At 37.9% G+C, this 13677-nt stretch overlaps 1 protein-coding gene across 3 annotated transcripts in view; it reads right to left on the bottom strand.

Moving 5' to 3' along the window:
* LOC125711804 (spectrin beta chain, non-erythrocytic 4-like) overlaps positions 1-13677 on the bottom strand; it is a 77621-nt gene that overhangs the window by 62243 nt on the left and 1701 nt on the right. For 2 of the 3 annotated variants that reach the window (XM_048981113.1, XM_048981112.1), the window contains exons 2-10: positions 6624-6792; positions 4609-4760; positions 3512-3685; positions 3125-3216; positions 1978-2058; positions 1366-1481; positions 1116-1228; positions 679-866; positions 239-356 (exon numbers count right to left, since the gene is read on the bottom strand). In XM_048981113.1, coding sequence (XP_048837070.1) covers positions 239-356; positions 679-866; positions 1116-1228; positions 1366-1481; positions 1978-2058; positions 3125-3216; positions 3512-3685; positions 4609-4760; positions 6624-6771 — 1182 coding nt within the window. In that variant the 5' untranslated portion in view covers positions 6772-6792. Of the gene's footprint in view, positions 1-238; positions 357-678; positions 867-1115; positions 1229-1365; positions 1482-1977; positions 2059-3124; positions 3217-3511; positions 3686-4608; positions 4761-6623; positions 6793-13677 lie in introns of those variants that run through there. The other variant, XM_048981115.1, reaches the window with a different exon arrangement.

Genomic DNA, 13677 nt, shown 5'->3' with positions numbered 1-13677 from the left:
AAACAGGCACAAATTACGGTTTCCTGTGTTTGGCAGGACTTTTAAAGGAGCTTATAAACTGAGAATCGACCAAATCGGGAAAAGATGAAGGCAAGCTGGGTACAGTCAGGAACACGAAAAAAGACCCCCAGAGAAAGACAGGACAGGACGTTAACAAGACGTTACGAATGGCGTCATATCACAGGCAGACTTTACTTCACATTAACCTCTGCAAGCCACATGTATAGCGTAATCGCACCTTGTTGATATCAGATATCAGCTTCCCTTCATGAGGCACATATGGCTTCTGGTTGTTGGCTCTGAGTTTGCTTTGGATTGTGAAAAGAAGCACTTCTAAATTCCCCTTTTCCTGGAACCTTGGAGAAAAGACATAGGAACCATTAGTAATAAGTGTGTTTCAAGGTTTATTTCAATCTCATTTAGCCATCAAATGGAAAAAAAGTGTCATAAATTTTGAAAAACAGCAATGGAAAAGTCTGCATTATTTTCAGTCAATGCTAAAATGCATGACTAGTCTGATAGTACATAAGACACCAGAAACTCAATATGAAAACTAAGTTAATACCTAACTTATACATCTACCATGTTGCTGTCCAGGAATTATCACGCAAACCGATAGCTTAAAACTAAAAATAACCATTTACTTCCTTCCCTCCACCTGTGAAAGCTTTGACTTACTTGATCGGCTTCTCAATGGTACAGTATGTTGTGAAGGCCTGGAGTTGTTGCTGAACACCGGTTAGAGAGTTAGCAAACTTCTGATTGCTGATGATACTAATGGTCTTCTCGATCCACTCCAGGAGGTCAGAGGCCAAAGCATCGTAATGTACAATTATCTTCTCTATTTCTATTGCATTGTCCAAAACCTAAAAATATATGAATTCATTAAACACATTCTAAAAGTATGTTTAAGCATGTTTTAAGCAACAATCCTGTTTTACAAAAATTACAACCATATACTAAATATATTCCATCATTGAATATCCATATTTTTGTTTTAGCACATCAGTGTATAGTATAATTTGAGTAAACATTACTCATTATAAAGCCGTTGAACTTTCTAATAGCTAATTTCAATATAATAAAGGTTTGTACTGGTATAACTTATCTCCTACCTTTCCAATTCGTTTCCCTTCTACTGCAAGGGCTTTCATCTTCGAAAAGTAATGATAGAAAGACACTACATAGGTAATAATGGACTTCTCATCCGGGTTCTCCGTGTTTACATCTACAGATTTTGATGAGAGAACACACACACACACACACACGCTGGACCATCAATACATATCAGTGATATTTACAATAAATAACACTTTAACAAACAGATAATTATTCGTAACCTAAGATAATGTTTCAAAATCTAACCTTCAGGATCCAGGAGTTTTGTAAGACCCAAATTTTGCTCAGCAACATTGAAAGCTTGCTGTAGATTATATGTAGCGTTGGACTTGGCCAGCTTGTGGAATTCAATTAGATCAGGTCTGAAACGGAAGCAAACAGAGACAATTGGATAAGAGGCTAGTTTCCAAGGAGAAGCAAAAAGAGTTACAAGACTTTTAACATCCCCCTGCATGAACATGATTCAAAAGCCACTCAACTCCGAAGGTAACAAGTCCAGCCCTGTTGTCTCAAAATAAACATTTCCTTGTTCAAAATATATTCAAGTCCTTAATGCTAAAGCATAGCTTTTTCTAAAGCATAAATATTTAATACAATTATGCTTTAAGAACATTTAAAGAAATAAAACTCAAATCCATCAATATTAGCACTGGTTCTCCTGATCAGGGTAGAGTCAGTGTCCGACAGCTTACATTAATTCCAGTAAAATAATCACGGTGACATACAGTGCATTTGTTAGCTCTATAAAAATTCCAGAAATCAGTACATATTATTAAACTTCTAACTAAGCAAATATTTTTCCAAAAATAATTTTGTTTGTATGTAAGCTGTGATATACCCCATGATATACTCACTCACCTGTGTCTGTGGATAAGGGCATTGAAGGCCAGGCCGTCTCTCCAGCAGGAAGTAAAGTTCTGGATGTTGACCTCAGAGTAACTGAAAGAAGCGCACAAGATACTGGCATTATCCATGTGAAAATTAAAAAAGCTTTTTGAAAATGGTTTGTAACCACACATGCTTTGGGGCATGAACTGAGCCCTTTTGTTAACAGAGAGCACCATCTAGTGGTGTCAGAAAGTACAGCAGTTGGTTCATGAAGCTTCATTTGGCCGTCACAGCTTACAACCCTGAGAAGCCCCTTGTTATAGGCCAGAAGTAGACTAAAAATGTGTCATTCCTGCTATACTGCTAATGCCTGTATGCCATTCTTTATCATTCTTTCTCTTATTACATTCTGTGTAGACATGGGTTACAAACCAAAATAAAAAAACAAAGGTAAACGTTTCCATTTATGTGTATGTATATATACAAATATTATACAGAAATTACACGTTGTCACGCCCGGCTCGTATGATCCTCGTGTGTGTCACGCCCCCTGATTATCCACGTGTGCTTCCCTGATCTTGCCCAGCTGTGTCTGATTATTTTCGCCCAGCCTCCTTGCCTGCTTCCTGCCTGCCTGCCTGCCCGTGCGTTTCCTTGCACTCACCAGCAAACGTAACACACGTGGACCTGTTTGTCGACTTGAAGAGCTCTCTACCTTGATTTTCTTTGATGATATCATATTATCTGTGACTTTTCATTAGTTAATAAAGTATTTAAATGATTCTACTAGATTAAGCTATTTGGTTGGCATATTGAATAATTTGGCAATATGTTCAAACAAAAAACATTGTTTACTATTCATAACTGTCAAATGTTTTGGCATGCTAGCAATTTTAACCATGTATTTTAAAATACCTAACTAGCAAGGCCTGAGTCATTGCAACAAATATAGCAAGCAAGTAAAGCAGTTTTCTAAATGAACAGAGAATTAAGTGCAAGACCTTTACTTATGCGCCAAACACCTAAGAACTAATATCTAATAAGAGTATTTGTTATTTTGTAGTTATTCACAGTATTCACTTGTGGTTATACTGTTACAAGTCACCTGTTATTAACGACCTGGTTGGTATTGATATGTACTTTGCAGACACCAAATCTAGAATCCTACACAACTAACCCAGCTGTCTTCATCTGGCACCACAGGAGAAGAGCATCTTTGGCTGAACGCGTTTCCCTGTTGTCCTCAGTCTCTATCTTGATTACCTGAATCTACAGAGGCGAAACAGAAAACAGAGCATCAAAAACCGTGTTCTTCTTAGAGCTCGTGTAAATCGAAGTTAATTTATACTATTTATAAATATTATAAAGCGAAATATAGGAAAACTGAAGTGCATACAACAATTATTCATTATTATTATTATTAGTAGTAGTAGTAGTAGTAGTAAGACACACAAAGGAACATTCTTGCCATTTAATTTGTTGTACTTTCAACCGAATTTTTAAATTCTATCTAGCTTCATTTTTTCCAAACAACAAGTAAGTAATTGTACAGCTTCATGGTTACCTGGAAACGCAGAATGATGGTCCATATTAAGCCCAGTGTGAGTCGATGGTTGCCATCTACGATGTCGTGAGAACCCACATTCTCCAAATGGACCCTCTGCTCTTTGAGGAACTGCAGGGCCTTGTCCACATTCTCGAGGCAGTGGATGCGCATGCGGCCCCTTGTGGGCCTGGGCTGAGGGACACAAACGGTAAAGTGGGGAGTCAGCTGACAGCTACACAGAGAGCTAGCCGGGGAAAAACCTGCGCAAGTAAAAAGAGAAATAAAAATAAGCTATCCATTCATCCATCCATCCATCCATCATAACTGCTTGTCCTATTCAGGGTCACGGGGGGTCTGGAGTCCATCACAGAGGCTACGGGCACAAGGCAGGAAACAACCCAGGGCACACTCACCATTCACACCTACAGCAGTTTGGTAACTCCAGTTAACCTCAGCATGTTTTTGGACTGTGGGGGGGGGGCGGGGGGGGGAGCATGTGATGACACAGGGAGAGCATGCAAACTTCATGGGGGAGACCCAAACCCTGGTCCCAGAGTTGTGAAGCAACAGTGTTAACCACTGTTAATAAACCTATAAAAATGGTTTAAGTTCTAACAGTTTGAGGATTTTGAGGGAGATTAACATTTTAAAAGTATTGATAAATTTATGGTAAGACTGCTTGTTTCAATACTGTAGATGTACATTTATTACTAGTTCAGGAAAAAGAGCAAAATGGAAATAGGTAGCCCTCAATCTAGAAAATAAATATATGCTAAATAATGACATTTCTGTCAAAAATATATTTTAATATATTATTTCATTTTTATTGGTTTTAGCAAAAATATCATGTGATACAATGACAAGAATGTGTTGCAGATGAGTAACGTGGCATATATGTCTATATTTAACGTAGATACATACTGTAGATTACCTCTCTTTCTTATATTGTTTTAGGTCTGAAAAGCACACGGTAGAATAATATAATAATCGTGACAATTAAAAGTCAGAGGCTACATCTGAACACACATGACATGCATCTACGTGTTTGTTTTGGTTAATGATGAGTTATGGATAAATGGATAAGCGTAGGATATCACCAAGGACTGGAAACTGACCAGCAGCTCCCCAGATAGCACTTCCAGCAGCCTGGTCAGCATGTAACCGTCTCGCAAGTCGTTGTACAGATCCGCTATCCTACAGGACACTTGTGCCAGGTGAGAGTTTACCCATTTTGTGAAGGTCTTTTTCTGTACGGCATCTCTCTCGTCTGTAAATAAAAGTCATTGTTTCAGAAAAAAAAACAATGTTAACAAACAAAAACATACACTCAAGGTGTTGTCACATGTGTGGGGGCTCGGAACGGAGAATGAGGAACAGGAGTCAAGGAAACGGGGGATTTATTTACGGAGAACACAAGCAGGAACACAGAGCAACACGCACGACTGATGTCAACGACCAGACTGGGGAAGCATACTCTAACGCGGACTTAAGTACAAAAAACTAATGAAACCCATCGAGTAACAGCTGGTGACAAGGCGATTCCACAGAGCAGAGCAGGGCATAACAGGTGTTGTGTGCTTTGTAGTTGCATAGGTGGATTATTGTTGAAAAACATTTAAACTTAACTTTACAAACCATAAGAATACTGATCTTTATACTGACTTTCAAAATCTCAGTTTATTATTTCAGTTTATTATTCATTATTATGGGAATATTAGTTGTTCTATTGTTACTAGAGTTATGCATACATCTTCACACAAGTAAGGTAAATGGATTCCTTCTGTGTCTGAATTCTCGCATGGACTGACCGCACATTGTTGTGTGCTTGGGGTGTAGCAGAACACATTCTTCCCAATCCCTGGGAAGTTGTAAAATCTTTATTAAATTTTTGTTTTCTGCCTATCTATATAAATATTGAAATAGCCCTGTTTACATCCTGATTTACATTATTTTGCCACAAGTAATCAATGCAGACAAAGCGTAAACATTGGTAATGTCATTTTCATTAGGTTAATAAGGTTTTGTCCATCAAACCATTTCTTCCTTTAATGGAGTCTTGAGTGGTTTTATACTCAATGAATACAGCTGCGAAAATGCAGGGGTTAAAGGAATTAATTTAGTTCACTTAATGAAACCTGAACCTACATTGAATCTATTCATATCCTGAAACACATAGTCTCACTTCTCGTCTCCGCATCCATCAATATGAGCGGGCCGGCAATGTGTCCTCGGTGAAGATGGAACATTACAGTATATCAAATAATCTTCTGGTATTGTTAAGTGAATTCCATTACCTAATAAACCCTGTTTGGTCAGGATAAACGATACCGGAAGGTTTCCTCTCAGAATGGATTGCCAATTATTTACGTAGAAATTGTCCACATAATAATGAATTGATGAGTTTGTGTGAGTTACAGATCCCAATGTCATTTTTTTGTGAGTAAGTTAGTATTCTTTAAGAGACTTCAGATTTCATATCTATTCCTTCATAACTTTGAAATATTCCGAAGGAAAGCAGTCTGGCCGAGTTGCTTTTCATTAACAGTGATGCTTTGTTCTTCTTCTCTTTCTGGTGCTGTAGCTGTTTTAGCGACATCAGCGGTGTCTAAGAAAACATCTTAATGAACAGGATGGTGTCCAGTTCTGTGCTATAAAGCCTGTACTGCAGGGCTGGGGAAACTGTCCCATGACGTGCCAGTGCGGGTGCGGGGACTCGAACTGGCGACCATCCAGTCACAGGTTCAGCATCCTAATCCACAATTTATACCTTTTGATTACTTACACAATTCTACCAATATTTGTGATTGTTTCTGTGCCAAAATTCCAATGTTCTATAAAACAATACTTTTTTATACTTAAAACAAAGTACATATTTGCCTATACCAGTTCTACCTAGCCAGCTGCTTCACTCTAAAGAATGTTATGTAGCATATTTAATTGTTAACCATACACTAGTCATCTCGAAGGAGATGCATCTGCCTTACATTTGCTAAGACAAGGTCTAAAGACGCCCGCCACCGATGGAACAAATGTCTACGGAACTGGATGGCTAGTGTATGTATGTGTGTACGTGTTTCTGCATGTCAGTCTGTGAGTAAAGAAAGACTGGGAAATGCTCCATGCGTTATACCTGCAAGTGCTTTGATGCGGGAGCATTCAAACAGCTTAGCGCTAGTGCTCTCTGAGTCCCAGGTGTGGCCTCTGCTGCTGACTGGACGATTGTTGTTGAGTTGACCTTGGGCCTCTACGTTGTCCAGGTCCATGGAGGCGTTGGCCATGGCAGAGATATATGCAGCACCCTGTGGAACATATGATGAGCCACGATAAATGTTTAAGTCATACATAACACAGGATACATTTTATTTAACACAGGATACAGTTTATCTACTTAGTTATTCATCTATCCTACATGTACATTTTTATGGATACAAACACAGAGGCCTTACCAATCCCTGTAACATTAATAACACAGCAACAGTAAATTTTATCAGTTATATACACATTCAAATGTTGTGCAAGAGAAGAATGCTGACGTCATCTTTTTCCATTCCAAGTCCATTAAGCTAGTTACTACAACATCATCATTTTAGCCATGGCAAATAGGGTCATTTTAATTATTTTTGCAAATCTATTGCATGTGTAAGTTTATTATCACAGCTTGTTATTTGGGAAAAACGCTAATGTTTAATGTATACAATAATAAACAATTGTATTATCCAACTGGAAAACTTTCTCAGACAACATTTCTGCATATTTTGTGGTTTCTTTCATCATAGCACCATTCACATACAAAAGGGGTCTTTTATTATATTCATCAGTAATAAAGACACCCCCCTATTTACTACACTGAAACACTTCCCTTTACTGTACATATCCCATCTTGCTCTCCTTTTCAGGAGATGCACAAACAATTGACAGTCAAGCTTGGGGTCTGAGCACAGGGTTAGACCTTTTATCTGGCACCACTGGTGGATTGTGGGAGCTAAGGGCCATGCTCAAGGGTCCAATGGCCTTCTACCATGGTTCGAACCGGTGACCTTCCAGTCCCAGGGACAGAGGCTTAGCCTACTCAGCTACACACCAAATGCTACAAACATTTGCCGGCCAACCTAAACTTCAACAGGCCATATTTATATTTGATTCTGCATGCTCTCTGGCAGCCTGTTTAAAAGGCACCTCTCCTCTCAAGTAACTATCACAGAAAATATGAATCCACAGATATAAGTTTAACATTCTGAGATCCCCTCTCTTTACTGAGTATGTACGAATACCTTCATCGATGGGAACAAAAATAATCCTTAAACAGTAAATATGAAATTAGTCAGAATTCTCAGTTTTATTACGTATGATTTCAGAACAGATTATTTATTAGGAGATTCTATTTTAGGGTGAGTGGGACACTGGACTAAGGATGAAAATAAACCTTCCTAATAAACAAATGTAAACGTTCCATTACAGTGGGGACAAAAAAAGAAATCACTGTAAGCATTGTGCATCGTGAGCATGTGCGTCGGGGGTTACTCTGGAAACAAAAGCACCAAACACTATTATATGTAGCAAACCAGGGTGTATTTTAACAATGTATCTGTTATATAGAAAGCTCTCCAATAATTGGCTGCAATCTGGAAGAAATGGGACTGGAGATAATTAGGTAAAAAAAAAATAGGTTATTGCCTTATTACTGTTAAATTGCAAACACTGATTAGCAACTACTTATTATTTTGCCAGGTGCATTAATGGTTAGCTATTGAAAAAAAAAACATCTTTGCGAGACACATATGTTCTTTAGATAGCCTCAGTCCTACATTAGGAGGCTTGCTGAATTTTCACACTCAATGGTAACTTGGTTGCAGCACCACTGCCGCACACCTACAAGGCTGGGGGATTGTTAATCCCGTCACTGATCTCTCTATGGTGTTTGCATGTTCTTCCTGTATTACATGGTTTTCCTCCAGGTACTCTGGTCTCCTGCTGCAATCCACAGACACGTAGTCAGGCAAACCGGTGTCCCTAAATTGTGCACAGCATACAAGCGTGTTTACATATTGTTAACTTTGACTGTTGTTGAAGTTCTAATATTGGCTGGCAATTTCGGTCAAGACTGACATTGCTCACTAAAAAGAGTGCTCACTGAACTATCAGCTATGCTCTCACAAGCTAACAAGATACAGAAACAGCAATGGCTGCTCAAAAGGCATGGCAAGATCTAACAGGAAAGTAGCCTGGTCTACTTTATTTCCGTTTATGCTAGACCTCCAATCTGTAAAAGTAAAAAACTTACAACATTTTTAAAAGGGGGTTTCATTTTTAAGATTTTTAAAAAACTAAAACAAGGGACAATGTTTATATAATGCTTCAAAATAAATGATTAATAATTAAAATCAATTTTTATCTCACCTGTGGAGTAGAACGTTGCATTCGATTCTGTCACATTTGAAAGTGTATTGCATCCTTATTATAGTTTATCATCAGGGGATCACATTAAGGTGTTTACATCGGAGAAATAAAAAACAGAAGCTGATGAAAATTATTTAATTTGTTTTATTTAGCCCTTAGGAATCATTCTAGGTCAATAAACATAGACTCGGGTGGTGTGCTGGACCAACCAACTGAATCTTGGCCTTATACCTCCAGTGTTGCTGGAGGTTTATGCCAGTTAGTTTTATAAAGTAATATGAGTTCATAAATTAATGAATTAATCCTCTAACCACTTCTCCTGGTCAGGGTCACAGGGGGACCGTGGCCTACCCAGAAGGCACCTGGTATAAGGCGCAGGTCCTGGACAGAATACAGTGTACACGCAAACACACACACACACACACACACACACACAGTCGTGTAATCATAATCTTTTTGGGGACCACTCATTCATTTCTATGGATAAAATGCTAACGCTAACTATGACAACCTTAACCCCTACCCATCCCTAACCACAACCATAAGCAACCAAACAAAATACATTCTTAGCTTTTTCATTGCAGTCACGGATTTTTATAAAATAGAGTTTTCCCATATGGAGACCAGGAAACAGGTCCCCATGAGGGAAAAAAAAAAACAAAAAAAAACGGGTATTCATCACGTTGTGGGGACCAAATGAATACCCGTTTTTTAAGGTAAGGTATACCTGGACCACACACACACACACACAATATGGGCAATTTCAGAATTCTAATTACTCTAACAGCATATTTTTGGACCACAGCAAGAAACCACAGAACCCAGAAGAAACCGGAACAACGCAGTGAGACATTTAAACTCAACAAGTGGAGCAGAGGCAGGATTCAAATGTCCAACCCTGGAGGTGTGAGGCCAGTCTGCCCCCCAGGAATGAATCAATTAATCAAAATGTTACCTTCCCTCAAACACTGGGCCTAAAATCGTGAAGCTTACTATATCGTTGAAATGGAGAGTTATTTAAAATGCATTAAAGAACTGCCAATGTCAATAGTATTATTAGTTCCTGCAGTATTAACAATTATTCATCTCCAGCTGACCTGAAAAATGGCCATAATATCAGCACATGCTGCTTTTTATAAGAAAATTGCTAAGGTACATATATACAGCACTCAGAAAGTCTTCGGAAGCCTGCTTGATTCAGTAAAAATATTGCAAATTTATTGGTTTCATAATAAAAATCACTATTTATATAACATACATATATAACATATATTCCTATAATTAGAAACAACCAGTGGTTTAAAGTAAAACTGATTTCATTAAAAAAAACCAGGGCGATGAAAAAAACTGAGCAAAAACATCATTCAAATCTTATCATTCATTGTTTACTGTGGGCCACATGTAATAAAACTGAAAGATTTACAAACATTTTATTTTGTTTTGTGTGACTTATTTTTGGCTGGCTATTTGGGGAAGATGGTTTTGAAATAAACAAATTAAGAAAACCCCGACCATGTGTCAGAAGACTCTAAAACAGCCGCGTGGCAGCCGCTGGAAGTGCATCCTATAACGGGAAAGACCTTACGATTTTAAGGTATAAGCCTTCAATAAGATAAAAACTAATATTGTTTATATGGTATTTTTATCCGACGTACGTCTCCTGAAGTAAACCAAGGTAACGCTAGCTTCCCCGTGTGACCATCACTAAGCATCTTGATTTTAGCTCTGAATTCTTGGAATCCATGCAGCATCATAACCTATGGGTCCACAGTCTCTAATTAAAATCATTTGTGCAGAAAACAAACATTTTAAAGGAAATTTACACATATTAAATATTTGTACAAATTATGAACCTTTTTGTCTTGGGGTGAGCGGTAACTATACACAGTTTTTATCCAACGTTTTTACACAAATCAAAATTTTGATTATAAGTTGAAAGGCTTTCTTGTCTTTCTGAAACTCATGAAACGGTCAATAACATACAGAGCTCTGAAATAACTGGATGTATTTTGAGAATATACTTATATAAATATTTATTCCCATAAAGCTAATTTGCCATTTAACATTTTTGCAGGGTCCCTCTAGCTCTGGCAGCTAAGCAGGGGTTATTCAAATATATTTTGATGCAGAACGATTAATTAACATAAAACCTGTATTTGAAATTTAAAAAAAAAAAAAAAAAGTCTGGTAAATCTCCAGGATTTAAACCGCAAACAAATAACGAAAGTGATGCACTTGAGGTATTTTGTATGGTACACATTTCTCATTGCTGTTTCCAAAAAAATTGGAAGAGTATAATTTTAAGGTGTCAACCTGCAGGTGTCAGTCTGAGACCACATCACCTACAGCAGCCTAATAGATCTCCATAGCTTAAATGAGCGAGGCACGATATATCGGTTAACAAATCAGTATCGGCTGATGTGCGTTAAAAATCAAGATATTGGAATCAGGCCGATATGTCAGTCTTGGCCGAAATTGCCAGCCAATATTAGAACTTTAACAACATTCAAAGTTAACAGCACCAGGCCTAAACTATTATAACAATGCAGATTATTATATTGTGCAGTGGAGGACAAGGGATTTTGTCACCTCATTCACCACTTAGAACAAACCCCAAAGCACAGGCCCACAGGCAAGACGGTTTTATACGGCCCACTGCATGCTTTTTATTCATTATTAAATCTGGCCTGCGGATCGATCTTCCGGTTTCCACAGAATAAAAAACGATGCAATGTCATTCTACTAATCTGCACCGGCAAGCTCAGCAAGTTTCACCACTGGTAAATTCCCCCCCCCCCCCCCCGCCTGCCCCTGTATGTGGCAAAGAGGTTAGCCAGGTCATTGGTATCGGTCATATTAGATATTAGACATAAATATATCAGTTATCAGAAATGGACAAAATTTCCACATCAGTGCACAACTACCTTAAACGTACTTTTATGCTCACCAATCACTTATTTTTTATGTATAGATCAACTAAAAATTGTACAATATTACCTTAACATACAGGAAAAACTAATTCAGCTTTAGCTAATAAAACTTTAACCTTAAAAACAAGGTTAGCTAGCTAGGTAACAAAATGTCACCTTAAGCCACACATGATATCATCTTATGCATTCAGGGGCCCCTGTAAAGTGCTGAGCCCCCGGGATCTGCCAGGGTATCTAGGCTCCTACTGCGCTCCTGAGCTGAGACAAAGTCCTGAGGCTACAGTAGAGTTTTAGCCAGTGTGCAGCACCAACAGAGCAGATGGGGTTCAGGGCCCAAGGTCCCAACGGTGATCTGATTTCTCTGTCAAGCACAGGATTCAAACCTACAACCTTCAAGTCACAAGCAGAGTTACACACCACGACTGAAGGTACACAAGCCATATAACGTAACATTATTAGATTTATTTGAAGTGATACAAGTCGGCTATTGATTGTAGTTAAACAGTAGCATTAATACATACCGTGTTCACATACAGTATAGAAAGTGTCTACCTTCTAAGCTCCAGTTGCTGTAACAGATAAAATTATGATTTTGGATAAAAGAATTGTTCTTGAATCCATCCATGCATCCATCCATTCATTTTCAAAAACCGCTTATCCTGTTCAGGGTCATGGGGGGGATCCAGAGAATATCCTGGAGGCTACGGGAGCAAGGCAGTGAACAACCCGGAGTACCCGGCGGAAACCCCACGATGACACACGGGGAGAACATACAAACTCCACACACATGGAATCCTGGCAGAGACTTTATGTTCTTGAACCATTAGTGCCATATGTCTTTTTTTTTTAATTGTTAGTATACTACAAACTTAAAATGAAACAAGACTTACAGTAATGTGTTCTGAATAAGATCGGAATAAATAGACTTCACGAACAAGTCCAATGTAGTGTAATATCGATACCTCAGGATTCTGACTTTTAAATCATATCATAGTGACAGCCATATTTATACAAAAGGACAGTTCTTCATGTAAACAGTTGGGTCTTTGTACAATATGTTTAGGTGATAAAACTCTCTGTTGAGAATATATGCAAAAACAGTAAGCTCAGCTAATGGTGGGTCATTAATGTGTTTCATTACTATATAATAGCCGATCATTACTTATCTATATAAAAACAACTTTGCTGTTTCAAATAAACAAAGACTTGCAAAATGGCTTTATTACTCATGCTATCCTAGACTAGTAGAACTATCTGGGGTTTTTGAACCAAATTCTCCAGTCCAAATATTTATGCATCTTCTGCCTAAACATACTGAAAAATCTGCAAAAGAACTTCAATTATATTTCAACAAATTTATCTTACAAATATTCCACTGACAAATTAAACTGAATTTTAAATGAATGCTTAAAGATTTTAACGCGGTTAAGTCAAAGCATATAATAAGAATGCTCTTTGAACCTGTGAACTGTCAAGCCAGAAGTTATTAGATATTTTACTTTCATACAGTTGTAAAGATGGTGGTTTGAGAGGGAAAGCAGACATAAGCATATTTTTGCTATTCAAGTTTTAAAAAAAACGGCACAGCTTCCATAATTTCCCATAAGTTCTTCCCAGACACTTGACGGCCAATTAAAGGATTCATTCTCCGAAATAATATGAGCACCACAGTAGATGTCAATATCAAAATTGCTGTAAACCAAGATGCTAAACACACACATGCAGTTCAGGAGAAGCCTGCAAAACTACATGTATATATGTGTGTGTCTATTCATATATAAATATCAGATTTGTTGGTGCTTGTAGCTATGTTTACGTGATCTTGTTTTAAATAGAAACATAGCTAAGCAGACTAGT

Source organism: Brienomyrus brachyistius, chromosome 17 (genome assembly GCF_023856365.1).
Source record: "Brienomyrus brachyistius isolate T26 chromosome 17, BBRACH_0.4, whole genome shotgun sequence".
Lineage (NCBI taxonomy): Eukaryota > Metazoa > Chordata > Actinopteri > Osteoglossiformes > Mormyridae > Brienomyrus > Brienomyrus brachyistius.
The sequence above is the reverse complement of the archived record's forward strand: the minus strand, read 5'-3'. Positions and strand labels throughout refer to the sequence as shown.